Source organism: Urocitellus parryii, unplaced genomic scaffold (genome assembly GCF_045843805.1).
Source record: "Urocitellus parryii isolate mUroPar1 unplaced genomic scaffold, mUroPar1.hap1 Scaffold_40, whole genome shotgun sequence".
Lineage (NCBI taxonomy): Eukaryota > Metazoa > Chordata > Mammalia > Rodentia > Sciuridae > Urocitellus > Urocitellus parryii.
The window spans coordinates 7,470,965-7,487,067 of NW_027553586.1; the positions used below are offsets into that span (position 1 = coordinate 7,470,965).

Genomic DNA, 16,103 nt, shown 5'->3' on the forward strand with positions numbered 1-16,103 from the left:
ACTGAGCTGCTGTGTGAGGTGTAACAGCTCTTCTGGAAGACAATCAGGAAGCATCTACCTAGCCCTCTGCCGTGTTCACATCCTCCGACCTGGTCACGGTGTATCTAAACATTGTGCAAAGTGACCACCAGAAGCAGGTGGGGCACTCCAAGACGGTGGAGCAATGGCTTGCATCATCACCTTAGGTAAAGTGCTGTCACAAATAAGTTCCACTCAAATGACAAAAAATGTCCGTGGATACTATGCAGCCATGAAAAATTCAGTTCTTCCCATTGTTCAATCACCCAGAAAATAGAAAGTACTCAAACTTCAAGTGAAAAGGCAGTTTAGAAAATCTTACTTTCTTGTTCTGTGGACATGCACAGAAGCATGTGCCTCATGGATGCTCCCCAGCCATCCCAGGCTGGTCCGCTTAGGAAGGAAGGGACAGACGCACAAAGATGGGTCTGTTTCTATTCTTACAAAGGGATCTGGTAAAGAATGCCACTCCCTGTCACTCTGGTTGCCATCTTGTCCCACCACACCGAGTCTCAGAGCTCACAGACCCAACAGGTCCAGCACAGCCTGTGGGGGTCCATAGGACAGCTTCTCCAGGACACCCTGGCCATCCTACGGAACCTTTCACACAAGCCTCATCTTCAGGAGGACAGAAAGGACACTGACTCCAAGCCACAGGCTGTGCAGCCAGGGCCAGACACAGCAAGCTCTAGTGAAAACCAGGAAAAGAGCTCAGAACCCTGGCGGTGGCCAGGACCTCAGGGAGAAAACCAAAGAGGAGCATCTTCTCCCTGAGGCCACCGGGAGGCAAAGGTGCTCATCACACCATGGCCCCTCTCTTGTCGCCTTCACTTCCTTCAAGATACAGGGACGTGGTCGGCCCCTCAACCAAGCCCACAGTGGCCACGGCTCCCCACCTTGCCTTCATATCCCAGCACCCTGCTCTGGACGGGTTTACAGGTTGGCAGGAAACACATACCTTGTGTTCACAGATTTTGATGATGTTTGCTATTTGCGTGAATTTGTGATTTCCTAGGGGAATGAGAAAATAGGATTAATTCTACTGAAAACACTGTAACACCCCACCTTGCAGTTAGATGTCCCCTGACAACATTTAGCTCGCTTTCCTCCAGCAGCTGACCAAAGTTTCTGCTTTCAAATGTCAGTTCCAATTATCTGCCCTTCAAGACCAACCAGTCTTTGATGCCTCAAGGTCATTTCCAAAACCAAGCAACTGGTATGGCTTTCCCCAGATCATGGATTAATATCTGAAAAAGGTTTTGATCTTCTACAGGCTCAAAAGTCCCAGAGAGGAACCTTACTGTACCCGTCACCCCAGACTGCAGCAACCCAAGAAGGCAGCCGGGACGTCACCACATGGCTGGGCCAGGGGCTTCCAAAGAGTCCTCCAGGAGTCCCAGCAACAAGCAGGGAAGAGCATTCAAGCTCAATTATCAACTAAAGCAAGGTCAGGTTCTTCCACCAGGACACTCATAACAAAGCAGAGACCTGGACAGGTCTAACCCAAATCCTCACCTTTGCTCTAAAGCAGGGGATGAAATGGTTAAAAAGTCATGTTTTCTTTGACCCTTCGAATATTTTCAGAAGTTTGACATTTGTTGACAAAGAGATTTCACACACACACACACACACACACACACACACACGTGACCTAGATATTCAACTCCTTAGGTCTGATGACCCTGTAACCAACAATCCCCAGGAGCTACCAACAGCAGCCTCTCCAAACAACCAGAAGTCCCTGCTCCCCTCGCCTCACTGGCCATCCCTGTGGCTGCTAGTCTTCTCCTTCACTCTTACCCTACTCACTCTCTCACATGCTCGATGGGCCTCTCTGTGCTCACCGCCCAGTGCCTCCCCTATCTCCTGGCCCTGTGGCTGAGGAGTTGACAATGCAGTATGCGGGCTCCTGCTTAGGGAGCTCCCCTGGAACTCTGGCTGAGGGTCTGCACTGGGCCACTCTTTCACAGGGAACAACAGTCAGACCCACCCTTGGAGGAGTCACCTCCGGGTGCAGAGATCAAGCACATACAAACAGCACCACTCGGGAATCGTGGTGATGCAGCCAGGCCAGTAGAGAGCCCAGGTCAGAGACCTCCAATGGCCTGGGGCCTCAGGAAAGGAGTCTTAGAGGCCAAGAGGCTGAGTCACAGGGAAGGCCAGGGAGGCAGAGGCAGGTGGAGGCTTGTGCAGGCACCACCCAGCACAAGCACAAGCTGACCTGCAGACCAGGGCACCAGGTGGGCAGGACAGGGAGACCTGCCCAGCAAGAGGCAGACAGAAAAGAAACTTAAGGAAGGTGCCCAGAGGAAAATCAGTGGAAATTCTCCTCAGTTCTGGCCAGAAGGCTCCATCCTCCAAATCCATGAACACAACCATCAGCACTAGATCCAGCACATCAAGGACACCGGCAGTGAGCCACAGAGTGCAACAGCCCAGCTTCTGAGTGAACAGTCAGGGGGTTTCACCCTAACACACAAATCACTGTGAAGTTCATGAAATGATGACTCAGTTCCTGGCCATGGGGAAAAGGCAAATCAAAACCCCTGGTGACATAGGAGACATTTCACGTCACCCAGAATGGCCATGTCAAAAAGCTAGGCAGGACCAGGATGTGGGGCAGCTGGACAGCACATGCCCACCCGTGGAGCACACTGACATGAGCCCTGTGCACACACACTTGGACAAGAGTTCTCCTGAAGCTAAGATGACCCACTCGATGGTCCAGCACCAGACATCCAAGAGCCACGGGCACACCTGCCCAGACCATGGGCAACACAGGAGTCCCAGCAGCTTCCTCCACAACAACCCAAAGATGGAACTCCAAGACAGAGACCGCAGGATCATCCATCATTAACCAGGGGAAGGGACCGAGCATGGCATGCTGATCAGGTGAAAGATCACCTGGCAACAACAAAAGCATGATCCTCAGTCATGCCAAATCCCAACACAAGGTGTGCGCCCTGAAACTGAGAGCACCCCCAACCTGTCCATCTGGAACTCTAGGCCACGGAGGGAGAGCGGAGCTCCAGCAGAAACAGGAGATGGACTGAAAAGCCTCCACCTGACCTGAGGTGTGGACCTGCAACCGTCCAAGTCACTGAAAGTGCTCAAGTCACTGAACGTGCTCATGAACCTGTGCATTTCTCTGACATTTCCACCTTTCAATTATGGAGTTTTGAGATGACCGTCAGAGCGCAAACCGCACATCATGGAGCAGTGGACATCAGCTCATGCCTTACCATGCAGGTCGCACTGGCCTCATTCACATGCCACGGCCATGTGCACACAGTGTCCTTGGTCACCTGAAGCCTGATGCTCCACTCTGCAGCCCGGTTCTTTGCGAGGGGCAGCAGAGTGCACACCAGGCACGGGGTGCCCTCTCTAAGCACCACTCGCCCACTCACACCCCATTATAAATGATGAAGTTGTGCAAGATCCACTTGGCATCAGCTAGGAAGGCCTCTGTGCAGCCGTACATTTTCTTTTTAGTGTTCTAAGAAGAGAAGCCACGGGGCACAGAAAGCAGTGGCTCCATACCCAACAGAACCACTTGCTCCTCACCCCATCTTCTCACCACCACTCACCAAATTGATTAAGGCTCATCCACTCATTTCTCATGATCCTGGGAGATCTATGACCCAATTTTAAAAAATTCACCACTGAATTCATCACAAGAACTTGAATTTTGTCATCTTAACGCAGCTGTCATTTGTTAAAAGGTTCCTTCCTAGAAGAGGTTGATTTCTCTCTTTGTATTTATTATAAAGACAGGTCTCACATGAGCCTCCTGAAAACTCAAGGAAGCACACATCACCATCCCCACTTCACACAACACTATGCCAACAGTATGAAAAATGTATCCTCTTCTTCTTTGGTGGGACTACTAGGGAAGAACCCAGGGGCACTCTACCACTCAGCCACATCCCCAGTCCTTCTTTTCATTTTTATATCATTTTGAGTCTGGGTCTTACTAAGTTTCTGAGGCTGGCCTTGAATTTGCAATCCTCCTACCTCAGCCTCCTGAGTCACTGGGATGTCAGGCGTGCACCAACACACCCAGCAATGTGTCCTCTTCATAGATACTTTTCATTACCCATATTGAGATCAGCACCATGGTGGTGTGCACAATCTAAAGTGTTATAAATATAATTTTCACCATGGAATTTTAGCATGAACTTGGAAACATACCTTCAGGCATTAACAAAATAGCCTTATCGTCTGAGAAGCCAATTCTAAGAAACCACGTCCTTATTGCTAATCTGGAGGTTTCCTAGCGACTTAAATGTTCTCTTCTTCCTTCCTGCTGCTCTCATTAGCACCTCCAAAAGAAAGAGAAGAGGACATAAGGCTCAAATTGATCAAATTACTAATTCCTAGAAGTGTGGCTCTTTCAAGTAGAAGCTGGAATCACTCCCAGAAGAGCAGTGAGCACATCTCCCAGGACACCCTCATCCTCTGGAAGGACGTCACAGAGGAAACAAAGTGAGAGGACCAAGAGTTCTTCTCTCCAAATAAAACTGATCTAACTTGGAAGTGAGGAGCTGCCTTGGCATCTCCACATCCGGGGCCAAGACGGGAGGCTCTGAGACGGAGACCAACCTTTTCCAGTGTACAAAGGTCCATGGGGTGGATAATATATTCTGTGTAGTTGGGATACTGTTCCAAGGGAACAGGCTTCTCGAATGCATCTGTCTGTAAGAGAAAAGGTACACATGCACAGGCCAGGAAGACCATGCTCCAACCAACATGGGATTGAGAAGCTGAAGAGAACCTCTCCAAAACTGCCAGGAAGGAGGCCATAGGCAGCTCCACTGGCCACCATCCCAGGCTGCCTGGATGTTGATAATCCTGGGCCCAGATGAACTGGTTGGGGTTTTGTTATTTGCTTTACTATCAACATACACCCAAGTAGCAGGTTCTGTCCCCTTCCAGTGAGGCTGAGAGTCCCAACACACCAGGGGTCACTTTAGAGCTAGGCCACACCTAGAGGGACTCATCACCACCTAAAGATGACACATCAGAAAAAGTCTTTTGGGTGCCAACAGATGTTTCTGATACGATGGGAAATCTAGACAGTGAGATTTTGTTCCTGTTTTCAGAGGTCAAATTGCCTTCAGTACAAGAAGTGTGCAAAAAGTCTTTACCTTCACCTATTTGCTTAAGCTCTAACTTGACTCAGCTCAAGATGGATGGGTAGGATTTATTTAGCAATTTTTTTTTCTTTTTAAATCCAAAGATTTAATTAAATACCAAATTATACCCAAGCAAAGAATCGGGACAGATTTCCTTTTGCAATCACCTGTGTTCACTTCAATCCAGAATGAAAGTTTGACCACTGTAAATTTAGAAAATGCTCCAGAGCAGGGGTATGGCTCATGGGAAAGGCACTTGCCTATCGTGTGCCAGGCCCTGAGTTCCAGAATGGAGATTTCAACAAAATCAGTGACCTTACACCAAACAGAGTGAGAAAGTAAAAGCTTTCTTCTATGTGTCCTTTGGTTTAAAACTTGACAGAGTTGACAAATCTAAACACTCCGTCTTTTTGTAAATAGTCATCAAGTTCAATCACTCCACAGTAAAAAAAAAAAAAAAAGAAGTTAAAAGATTTTTTCTTATGGTTCCAAGGATTGAACCCAGGGCCTCACACATACTAGGCAAGCTCCTTCCCTGGCCCAAGATGTTTTGTTTTTTAACTAAACTAAAGCTACTAGCACAGTTTTGCTTCCATCAATTGAGATTTAATTCAAGAGGTAAATAGGTAACTAATTCAATATCTAATTGGCACATCTTAAATTTTTTCATCATAACAAATTTCAGAATATCTCAAAGCAAAACTTTTATTTGTTTAAAGAAACAAAACCATAGTGGTCACTAAAAGCAGTGAGATACTCGGCTACTGCATATGCAGTTGACTTAGAAAGCAAATCATAAAGGAGGGACCCATCCTTAAGCTTCTTTAGATTCATCTGGAGGGAGACAGAGTCATAATATGTCCATTGTATCATCATATTATTTTTGACAGAAAACATTCCTCTGTCATTTTCCTGAAAACTATCATAATAATAACAGACACACCTAGGGTATGGCAGGCACTCCCAGCAGGGTGCCATGTGAGGGCACAGCCAAGCCTGGCAGCCTTGCTGTCATACAGTTTCCAAAAGTAGGAAAGGCTGTTCAGCAGAACTCATTTCACAATTGACGGAACTAACCAGATTCTCACCCATTATGGAAATCCCCCTGGTTCCACACCAGACCTCAGTTATAAATAAACAGGGATGTCCTCATCTCCCTGAAGCAGAATTCCATCCATGCTGAGGGAAGGAGCACACAGCCCTCAGGGTCAAGAGGCTGTGAAGTTCTACTTCTCAACCCATCAGGACTTTAAGGCCCCACTGACTACTGAACCTCTTGTTATTTCCTGACTAATCTCCTTGGGGACACGGAGAGCTCACTACAGAGAACTCACTGAATGGCACTGTACCTGATGTTTACTTGACAGATTTAAAATGGGAACACACAAGACAAGTCCAAAGAGCCCGGAGAGGGATCTGAAAAGCAAAGCTGACGAGCAATGCGGAAAGCTGCTAACAGAACTAAACGGAGTCTTATCTTCATTTACGCTTACATGGGCGGACCAATCCTCTTACCCCTGGCTGTTTCATTTTTTGAATGGCAAACTTGAGCAGGTAGGAGAGGTGTTCAATGGTGAGCATTGTCGTGGCTTTGCTCTGGGTCTCAATGCACTCTGCTACTGTAATCTTCTATGAGTCAAAAATTATACACACACATCTGGTTAGAAAAAAGAAAATCACAGAGCTACGGGTTTTTCTCCTTCTACTTTTTCTTTTCTTTTCTTTTTTTTTAACATACACATAAAAAGAGATTCCCATCTAAATGTGAATAGCTGTTTCCCTTGGCAAGGACTCCAATCTACCAGACCAAAATATACTTGATCTGTGGGAAGACATTAGAAAGCAACCAGCCCACTGACTACCTTACAAGGAAGTGTCTCCAGCTCAGACAGGCGACAGGATCTGGGGGGGGGGGTTGGGGGAGATGGGAATCTGGAAAAGCATCCTTATCCCAACCTTGGTTCTCAAGGAGGGGATGTGAATGGGAAGGTCACCGATGCATTTGGGGGGGATCTCCTCCCAAGATGATCTGTCATCAGCTGCTTATCTCAAGCCTCTTGATACTCAGAGATATTGTGCAGGAACATGGCCCAGCACTGTCTGATGGCAAGAGACAGGGCTCCCTGCAGGAAGAACATGGGGGTGGGAGTGGACTAATAATTAATAGGACTCCATTGTTCATCAGCACTGATGTGAACTCACTTGGGATTCATGGGCACATTTCCAAAGGGCAGAATCTACCTGTCTGTCCACACAGGCAAGAGATGTCATTTCACATGGGAAAGTCCCATCAAAGAAGAGACAGAGAGAAATGATGGAAAGTGGATTCTACAATGGGACTGTGATATCATATCTTGGGGATTCAGAAGGCCCATGTCCCAGCAACAACAAAAATAGCATCTGCTCTTAAGTCATGCAATGTTCCTCAGCCATCTGTGAAAGGAGCGTGGATAGTTTTTCTTGGATAATTTGGACTGTTTCCACTCTTCAGTTCTTTGGGAACTCTTAGATGTGTCTGGTTGGTTGTTGAGGAGAAGGACCACCCAAGAGTCACTAGGAAGTTAGAAAGGCTGCATGATGCACGCATCTCATCCCTGGGCTACCAGAGCCTGAATAGCAAGTCTTGCCAGCGCCAACCTTACCAGGCAACCCTGGAAGAAAATCAGGCTGTGGACCGTGCACGCAGAAGTCCTGATTGTCTGAATTGCAGTTTGTTGGTGGGCTCCACCCAAGGAGAACACTCGGGTTACATGCCCAACTGTCCCTCACTCCCTCACCCCCTGCTCCTACTTCCCGACTGGCACTGCCTGGAAGTGCTATATGAAGCCCTTATGAAGCCTTTGTTGCATAGGAACTGAGGAACAGAAGCTCACCCTGAGGCCAGGGTAAATCAGCTGGAGAATGAGGATAAAATCCTTTTGCTAGACAAAGAGATGCCAGAAGTGTCTTCCTCTTAGAGGACCACTACCTGTTCTGCAATGGGATGAAACAAGTGGGAACAGTCGCTTAGGACCAAAGAACACTGGTGGAGGGTCCAGGTCTCACTCTAGGTGTAGCAGAACAAGATATGGCTCCAAACACAGGCGGGCATGGGTGGGCTACACCCAGCCCATCTCTGTCTCCGTGGAAGAGTGACCAAGGGAACCAGCAGCCACCTTCCAGCCATTTCGGAGGCAGAGTGCCATCCCAGGGTCTTCACCAGACCAACTCGATGCCTGATTGCTTTTCACATATTTTCTATTTTCCTCCTTTCCCTGCACAGAAGTAGCTGCAGGGACACTATCTGTGACTTGTTTTCTTTTCCACAGAAAACATCCAGGCAGCCCCTCCAGGGCTCCCCAGACACATCTTCATGTGCAATCTTAGGCCAACGTACCTTGGGATCCAAGAGACATTCTACACCAAAAGACTTTCAGATGATTCTCTTCTTTTTAGCATTTGAAAGAGCCTCCTAGTCCCAGAGTGGTCAAGAACAGATGCCACCTCAGAACCCTGCAAGTCCAGGGACTGGCTAGCTTCAAGCAGCTCTTGGCTACCCACGAAGTCTACGCTGCCTTCACTGTCCCCCTGCTCTGCCCAGGCCGCACCTTTGCCTAGAAGGTTCCCTCAGACGGCAGCAGGGCCCACCTCCATCAGGTACTTCTCAAATCTCAGGGGGGCCTTCCAGGCCTGGACATTTAAAATAGAACGCCCTGCGGCTCCTGAACTCCCTACTCCCCATCTTCAATTTGCACCTTTCTTCAAACTCATTATTTCTAACTTTATTTTCACTTTTGTCCTTTTCTGTTAAAAGGAAAGTGATCCATGCCTACTTTTCAGAGCACTATCCCATCTCTGTTAGAAATATTTGTTGAATGAAAGAAAGACTCAGATGGCACAGCCACCACCCAGAACACAGGGCCCAAACTGGGCATCCCAGGTTGGCAGTGGTTGCTGACCTCATGATGCAGCAGGGCACACCCAAGAGAAGCTGTACAAGAGTGTTTCAGACCATGTGAACTGTTAACGGTTCAAAAGTTATCGTGTAAGACATGCATTCTAGAAGAAGAAAGGTAGTAGCAGATGTCGAAATGATTCAAAGACTGAAGAAGAACCCAGACAATATTCCATGTGATCATTTCTCCAAGAGCTGCAGGACCACAGCCAGGGGCAGATGCTGGACCAAAAGGGGGGGTGGCCAGGACAGAGCTGGTGGGAGGCAAGAAATATCTTTTTTTCCCCTTATCTGGATTATTAGAAAGTTTGTAAGTCAAAGGAAGAGAAGAGAGAGGAAACGAAGCAAGTAATGTATTCATTCGTTGGGAACTAACCTCACATTCAGAACAAAACCAGTCCCCCTCTGGTTCCTATGTCAGTCTCAGACACTTAGCGTGATAAACCCAGGGACAGAGCTCACAGCAAAGGACTTGGCCTTCCCAGTGACAAACCCAGCAGTAGAAATCATTCCGTTCATTCTGTGGTATAACATCAACAGGGTCTGTGGTGAGTGGCTGTTTCATATAGTAAAATGGACCATGTCTTAGTTATGACTGAAATGTAGGCAAGAAAGACAGGTTTGGTTTCAAAACAAATGTGCATTCTCAACAGGAATTTGAACAAGTACTTCAATAACAACACAAGAAAATCACAGAATTTCATATCTGCTAAACAGTCGAGCTAGCTGCGGTTCCTCTACTATCCACAACATTAGCAGGTCATTGGATAACTATGAGGGTCTTTCTCCCTCCCATTTTAAAAGGTCAGATTGAACACTAGTGTCTCAGAGTCACCAGGCAGCCCTGGCCTATGTAGGTACAAATTTTAACTACCACTAAACAGCCACATGACCTTGGACGGGTCTCCCCACCTCTGGGCCTCAGTTTTCTCATCTGTAAAATGAAGGTGAGGTACCTAACATCACAGGATTATGGGGCTGTGTTCAAATGAGAGGATAGAATGTATGGAATTAACACAGTGCCACCATCACCAATGTCGTCCCCATGGTTAAGAGCCCAATGTACACAAGTTCTTGTTAGTGGGGAGGGAACCCAGGGAACCCACCTATATGGCAGGCAATAGCTCTACCACTGAGCTACGTTCCCAGCCCAATATAAAGTATTTTAAAGGTCTTCTTAAATCCCCACCCTGGGGCCAAGTGTGCTCCACCAGGAGGATCCCAAGTTCAAAGCCAGCCTCAGCAACTTAGCAAGGCCCTAAGAAACTCATGGAGACCCTGTCTCTAAATAAAATATTAAAAATGGCTGGGGATGATGTGGCTCAGTTAAACATCCCTGGATTCAATCCCCAATACCAAAAATATAATAATATTTTTTTTCTTTTAAATTCCCCCTGGGGATACAGCTCAGTAGTAGAGCTGTATCCCCAGGGGTAGTAGTTCAGCCTTCAGGAGGCCCTGGGTCTGATAAGTACCACCACAGAAAGAAAAAAGTAAAGAAAAAAACAGAAAAACAGAAAGCTTCCCTCTAAAAGTCCTGAACTCCCAATATGTGAAAAAGAGAAAAAAACGGTGCCTGCACTTAAACTTGGCTCAGCTCTTGATAATAAATGGAAATGCATGGTTTGCTTTTTTACAAGGCCAGAATGGCTTTCTTTCAGAACACTGAAACACAGAAAAAAAACCAGGGGAGCGGGGGGGCGGGGAGAAAGGGACATAAGTCAAAAGTCAGAAAACTGTTAGTCCCAACCCCCCCCCCACCAGAGGTGGAAGGGTTGAGCAGAGCTGACTGCTTGTGACCCTATAGGGAGGGATGGGGAATACACTGCAGGCTGACATTAGCTCAGCCTGACACTAGTTCAGCCCAGTGTTTGCAGGGAAGATTCTACTCAGCCCTGGGGTTGCTGGATTCTGCTAAGTGCTTTAGTCTAAATCTTTGTGTCTCCTTCAAAAGTCCCAAGTTGGTATCTTCCAGAAGGCAGGGCCTCTGAGCACTGATGAATGGGCCTTATCCAGGAGGATACCAGAGAGGCCCTCACCCTCTACCACAGGACACCCTCTATCACACCTCTATCACAAAACACAACTGTGATGGCACCTGATCTCGGACTTCCAGCCTCCAGAAATTCCTGCTGTTGGTAGGTCACCCAGCCCATGGTGCTTTGTCACAGCCAATCAAACAGCTAAGACAATTAGTGTTTATAAGAACCCAGAAATGCAAGCTTTTATTTGAAATCTCACAATCCTCAGAGGTTGGTGACTGACAGAAATCATGACATATTGGTCAAACCAACATATGGGGAAGGGGAGGAAAAGGAAATGTAGGTATCCAGGGGCTGGAGCTGGGGCTCAGCGGTAGAGCTCTCATCTAGCATGTGCGAGGCCCTGGGACCACATAAAAATAAGTAAATGAAATAATGGTATTGTGTCCAAGTACTTCTAAAAAAATTTTTAAAAAGTAGGTATCCAGTATCATTTCTTATAAATTCCCTATGAGGAAAACAGAGATTGCACATGAAGAATATTGGCCCTACTCTGCCAGCATTTAAAAAAAATGCTGTTAGGAATGACAGGGTAAAAGGTCAGGGGCATCTTCCAGTTTCAGTGAAGGTCACTCCATCTTTGCTAACAAAAGTCTCTGGGCCTTTGTGCCTTGGAGTTTTGGATCAGAAATGCAAACGTGCAATGGACCTTAGGATGTTTTAGTCCAAAACCCTAATTTAGGACATAAACTGAAGCTCAAAGAGAAAGCCACTGATGTGGCCACCTGGTGAGTCCCCCAGATGCCATGAACTGGAAGGATCCCGTGTCTAAGAGGAGCACCTCCCCTATCTGTGAATACTGGAGAGGACAGGAAGTGTGCTCAGGCCCTGTGTCCCCCGACCTGGCCCTGCTGTGTCCATGGCCGAGTGCCTTCTGCATCCACAAGTTCCCACCCTGTGGCAACATAGCCCTAAACACTCACTCAGGCTGTTCTGTCTGTAGAGCCAGGATCTGAGTCTGCTGGTCCAAAGCAGGGGACATCAACTTACAGACACATCAGTTGGTCATGAGGTTTCGGTGCCACAGAAACGGTCTTCACACAGGGTAAGAAGGCAAAGCAGAAAATACCCGAGTGGATTAGCTTCCAGAGGAAAGAACTGTGAGCAAATCCTTAGAAAACTGTAGGGACTCCCACAGTGAGTGTGCATGGGTGTGCATGGGTGTGCATGGGCAGAAGGAGGAGACAGGAAAGGACAGCTTCTGGTCAGGAAGGACATCTGCTCTCAGGACTCCCTGGGAACTGGAAAGGGAGTGTTGGCTCAGGAAGCCAAACTGGTGGTTTAATTAAGGGCTGAGGGTTATCTGACCACCATTTTCTTTCTGATAGCTCTGAGGTGGCTCCAGGGCGACTGCAGTGGGTCCTCACCAGATTCTGGGACAGAAGGAGCAATTCAATCTCTGTGTATTCAACTGTAAAATGGTGATGCACATGGCCCTTCCTGGCACAAACATTCAGACTGACATAAATGTTTGCAACGGCAGGTGACATGGGACAAATGCTGCTTTGGTATCATCATGAACACTTTTTATTTCCCCAAGTAGTTTTTCCAAGTGCCCCTGAAAACACACATTGGATCCTCCAGTTGCTCCTCCACGGATGGGATCCCTAACTGACAAGGCAGCTACCAGCCATAGGCAGCCACATCACTTTAAACAGAATGAAAAAACCAAGTTGCTCCCTGACACTGGTTGATTTCGAGGGCTCACGAGCCACATGTGACTGGGTTGACACCAGACGTCAGGGTCTAGGATACATGTCAAATCATTCTCTGGTGATGGAGCCCAGCTGCACTTTTTGTTTCTGCTCTTGCCCTGTCCTTTAGTCCCATGAGTCTCCATGACAGCCCTGGGGCCTGAGCAGCAGTGCCAGGATACCCAATTCCATGAACGAGGAAACCAGACCCATGGAGGTCCACGTGCCCATAGTCACAGAGCCAAGGGCAGAGCTGGCAGTTCACTCTACAATTTTGAGAATGAAAATAGATTTGCGCTGGACACACGCCTCTCCCAAGCCCGAGCACTTAACATGGCTAGGGCTCTTCCTGTGAAGGCAGCAGTCTCATCTAATTCAACCTTCCATCTCCAGGGCCCACTCCAGTACCCGATAATGCACAGAACAGATGAGTGGGTCACCAAGAACTGCTGCTCAAGAACCACTCAAGGCCCCCTGACCTCGTAGTCCACACAGGGGTGGACACTTCCGCCAGTGAGTCCACAGTGCTCTCACGTTCCCTATTTGGAATGTCTAAGCTGCACCAGAGAATTTTAAAGCCAGAACGTTCCCTAGATGAGACCCAGGATGGTGAAGAGGTTTTCCTGAGCCTCAGACAATCCTGTCAGCCAAGGGGACAGGGAGCCTGTGCTCAGGAGAAGGGGAGGTGACCCTTGGGCCATGCCTCTACCAGGGGCCCACACCCTTCATTTTACAGATGAGAAAATGAGACCAGCAGGGAGCTATGTTGCCCAGCACTGGTCAGCAGGGGAAATCCTCAGGCCACCCGGGAAAACAGTCCTAAGAATATGGAAACATGAAGCCAAGGAGAAGCCCCAGCCCCTCAAGAACAATATCCTCATCTCCTCTGGGTCATTGCTCTGTCCCCCAAAAGATCTGAGAACCTGCTGGAAACCTCACACAGGCCCCTCTGAGCTGCCCTTTCTACACATGCAAATGACAGGCAGCACCAGGGCAGCCTGCTAAACAGATGCCAACCTAGCTCCAAGGAACAGAGCACTGTTGCCCACTGGCGGCCCGCTGCATGGCCTTACCTGACTCTTGCTGTTGCTGCTCAGTAAGCCGGGCTTCTTTTTCTTTTTAATGGGTCTTGTAAAGGTGTCCTGCGGCGAGTGGCCATAGGAAGAATGTGGGGGGCTGGGGAACTTTCTTTTCTGGGCTGTTCTGTCTGCAGAGCCAGGTTCTGAAAGAGACACATAGGACCACACATTTTAAAGCACCAGGGTAGCCAGGGTCCCATAGGAGGGTGAGTGTGATGTGGTACATTTTTCCCCAAACTCAAGGTCATTTGAAAGTATACTCCTCCTCCTAGAATATACTTGCCCCCATTTTTATTGTCCAAGGTCAAGGATGTGCATGACTATTTTTTTGGGGGGGGTACTATGGATTTAACCCAGGAGCACTCTGCCATTGAGCTACATCCCCAACCCTTCTTAAAAATTTTATCTTGAGACAGGGTCTTCCCAGGCTGACCTTGACCTTGTGATCCTCCTGCCTCAGCCTCCCAATGAGCTGGGATTACAGGCATGAACCACCACACTCCACTCCTACGTGACATTTTTATGAAATCTTGGTTGGTCGCCAAAACAAAAAAGTTCAAGGCCCACAGGCCGTGATGACACGAGAGAAAGTTGAGCAACAATCCCACGTTGGGGTGAGAATGAGTCTCCACCTTGCACACTCATCACTGTTCCCGACTGTGTCCCTGTTGACAAGGCTGCAACCAAGCTCCTAGGAGGCATCACATAGGCGCCCGCTGCTGTTCACATGCCCAAGAACTTCTTTTCCACACCCACAAAAATGGCCAATCAGTAAACGATGAAAGGCAGGTCACCAAGGCCACACACCAGGGCAACAACAGCACCTTTCTCTGTGCAGAAAAGGAAAGTTGCTGTGTATACTCACAGCTGAAAAAACAGAATGGGTAAAAAGAATGACACTGCCCACCGGAAAGTTCTCCCAGCTTTCAGCAGTGGGCACTCTGAGACCTTCCTCCCAAGAAGTCAATACAAATTACATTCTTATTGATTCTCGCCTGAAAAGTACCAGCCCCCCATCTTACCAGAACCCCCTCGTTTCCAGCCTTTCTCCCAGTCAGAATCTCAGTGTATCCTTCTACCACCATCCATTCAGTCTTCACCTGCAAGGACCAGAGTCCATCCCATGTCCCAAGGTGGCCTCCTCGGCTTATGGACAATAGTGGCGTATCTTGGGACAGCTGGCATCCTGAAGAGCAAAAGCTACAGACACAGGAGAGTGGAGAGTGCATCCTGCACACCAGGGCTGGGACAGGATGTGAGATATGGGAAGATGACAATCCCCAAAGATGTTCCTCCTGCAGCTCAGCACGGGGCAAGTCTCAGCACACACCACCCTGCACCACATCTCCTGCCTTCAGGGTCCAACACCACTGAATGCAAGGCCTCCAAGTGGCTCCCTTTGGTTTGGGAGGGCAGGCAGCCTCTAGCAAGTGCACAAGGCCTGACAATGAGTGGACACTCCTGCCTCACCACCAGGCTTCCAGAAAGTTCGGAACCAATGATCAGCAGAGGAAATTCAATACTAACCACAGGTGTCCTGAGGGTGAAGAGCCCAGGGTCTGGGGGAGCATCCCACAGACACCAATTGGAGGCCCAGAAAGCCCAAAGGGTTGCCCCCAAGGCACAGGAGCTAGTTAGTAAGAAAGCTAAAAGACAGAAACTGGGACAGGCTCCGGGAATAGGGACCATCCCCAGGGAAAACGGCTTTCCCAGAAGGGTCCGCTCCACTGTCTGATGGGAAAACTCACTTTCTCCACACCGCCTGGCTCCACAGAACCCTCCTGGAGCAGAGCAGGAACAAGAGGATCGCACTCAGACCTGGACAACTTATGTGTCCACGAAGAGCCAGTCCTCAGACACAATGGAATGTTCCAGCCCTTTGAAAAAAACAGGCAGCCAGTTAGTTGCTGTGACCCACCCCTGTCATCCCCAGTGACTCAGGAGGCTGAGGCAGGAGGATGGCAAGTGCAAGACCAGCCTCCACAACTTAGTGAGACCCTGTCTCCAAGTAAAAATTTTAAAAGGCCGGGGATGTTCGAGACCCTAGCATGTTCCCTAGCACTGCAAAACAGAAAGGATCCAAAGGGCACCTCCCCATGAACTGAGATTGCCAAGCCACATTGTAAAAGCAACAGGTATCCAGCACATTAAGGGACCCGTAAGGATGTGATTATACATCGGTGCTTGTGCATCCTCAGAAA

General features: G+C 48.3%; 1 protein-coding gene across 1 annotated transcript in view; it reads right to left on the reverse strand.

Moving 5' to 3' along the window:
• Nucleotides 1-3,421: 3,421 nt before the first annotated feature.
• LOC144252333 (chromodomain-helicase-DNA-binding protein 1-like) overlaps nt 3,422-16,103 on the reverse strand; it is a 113,015-nt gene continuing 100,333 nt past the window's right edge. Inside the window, 3 exon segments of the mRNA XM_077794729.1 lie at nt 3,422-3,514; nt 4,621-4,713; nt 13,897-14,045. Coding sequence (XP_077650855.1) covers nt 3,422-3,514; nt 4,621-4,713; nt 13,897-14,045 — 335 coding nt within the window.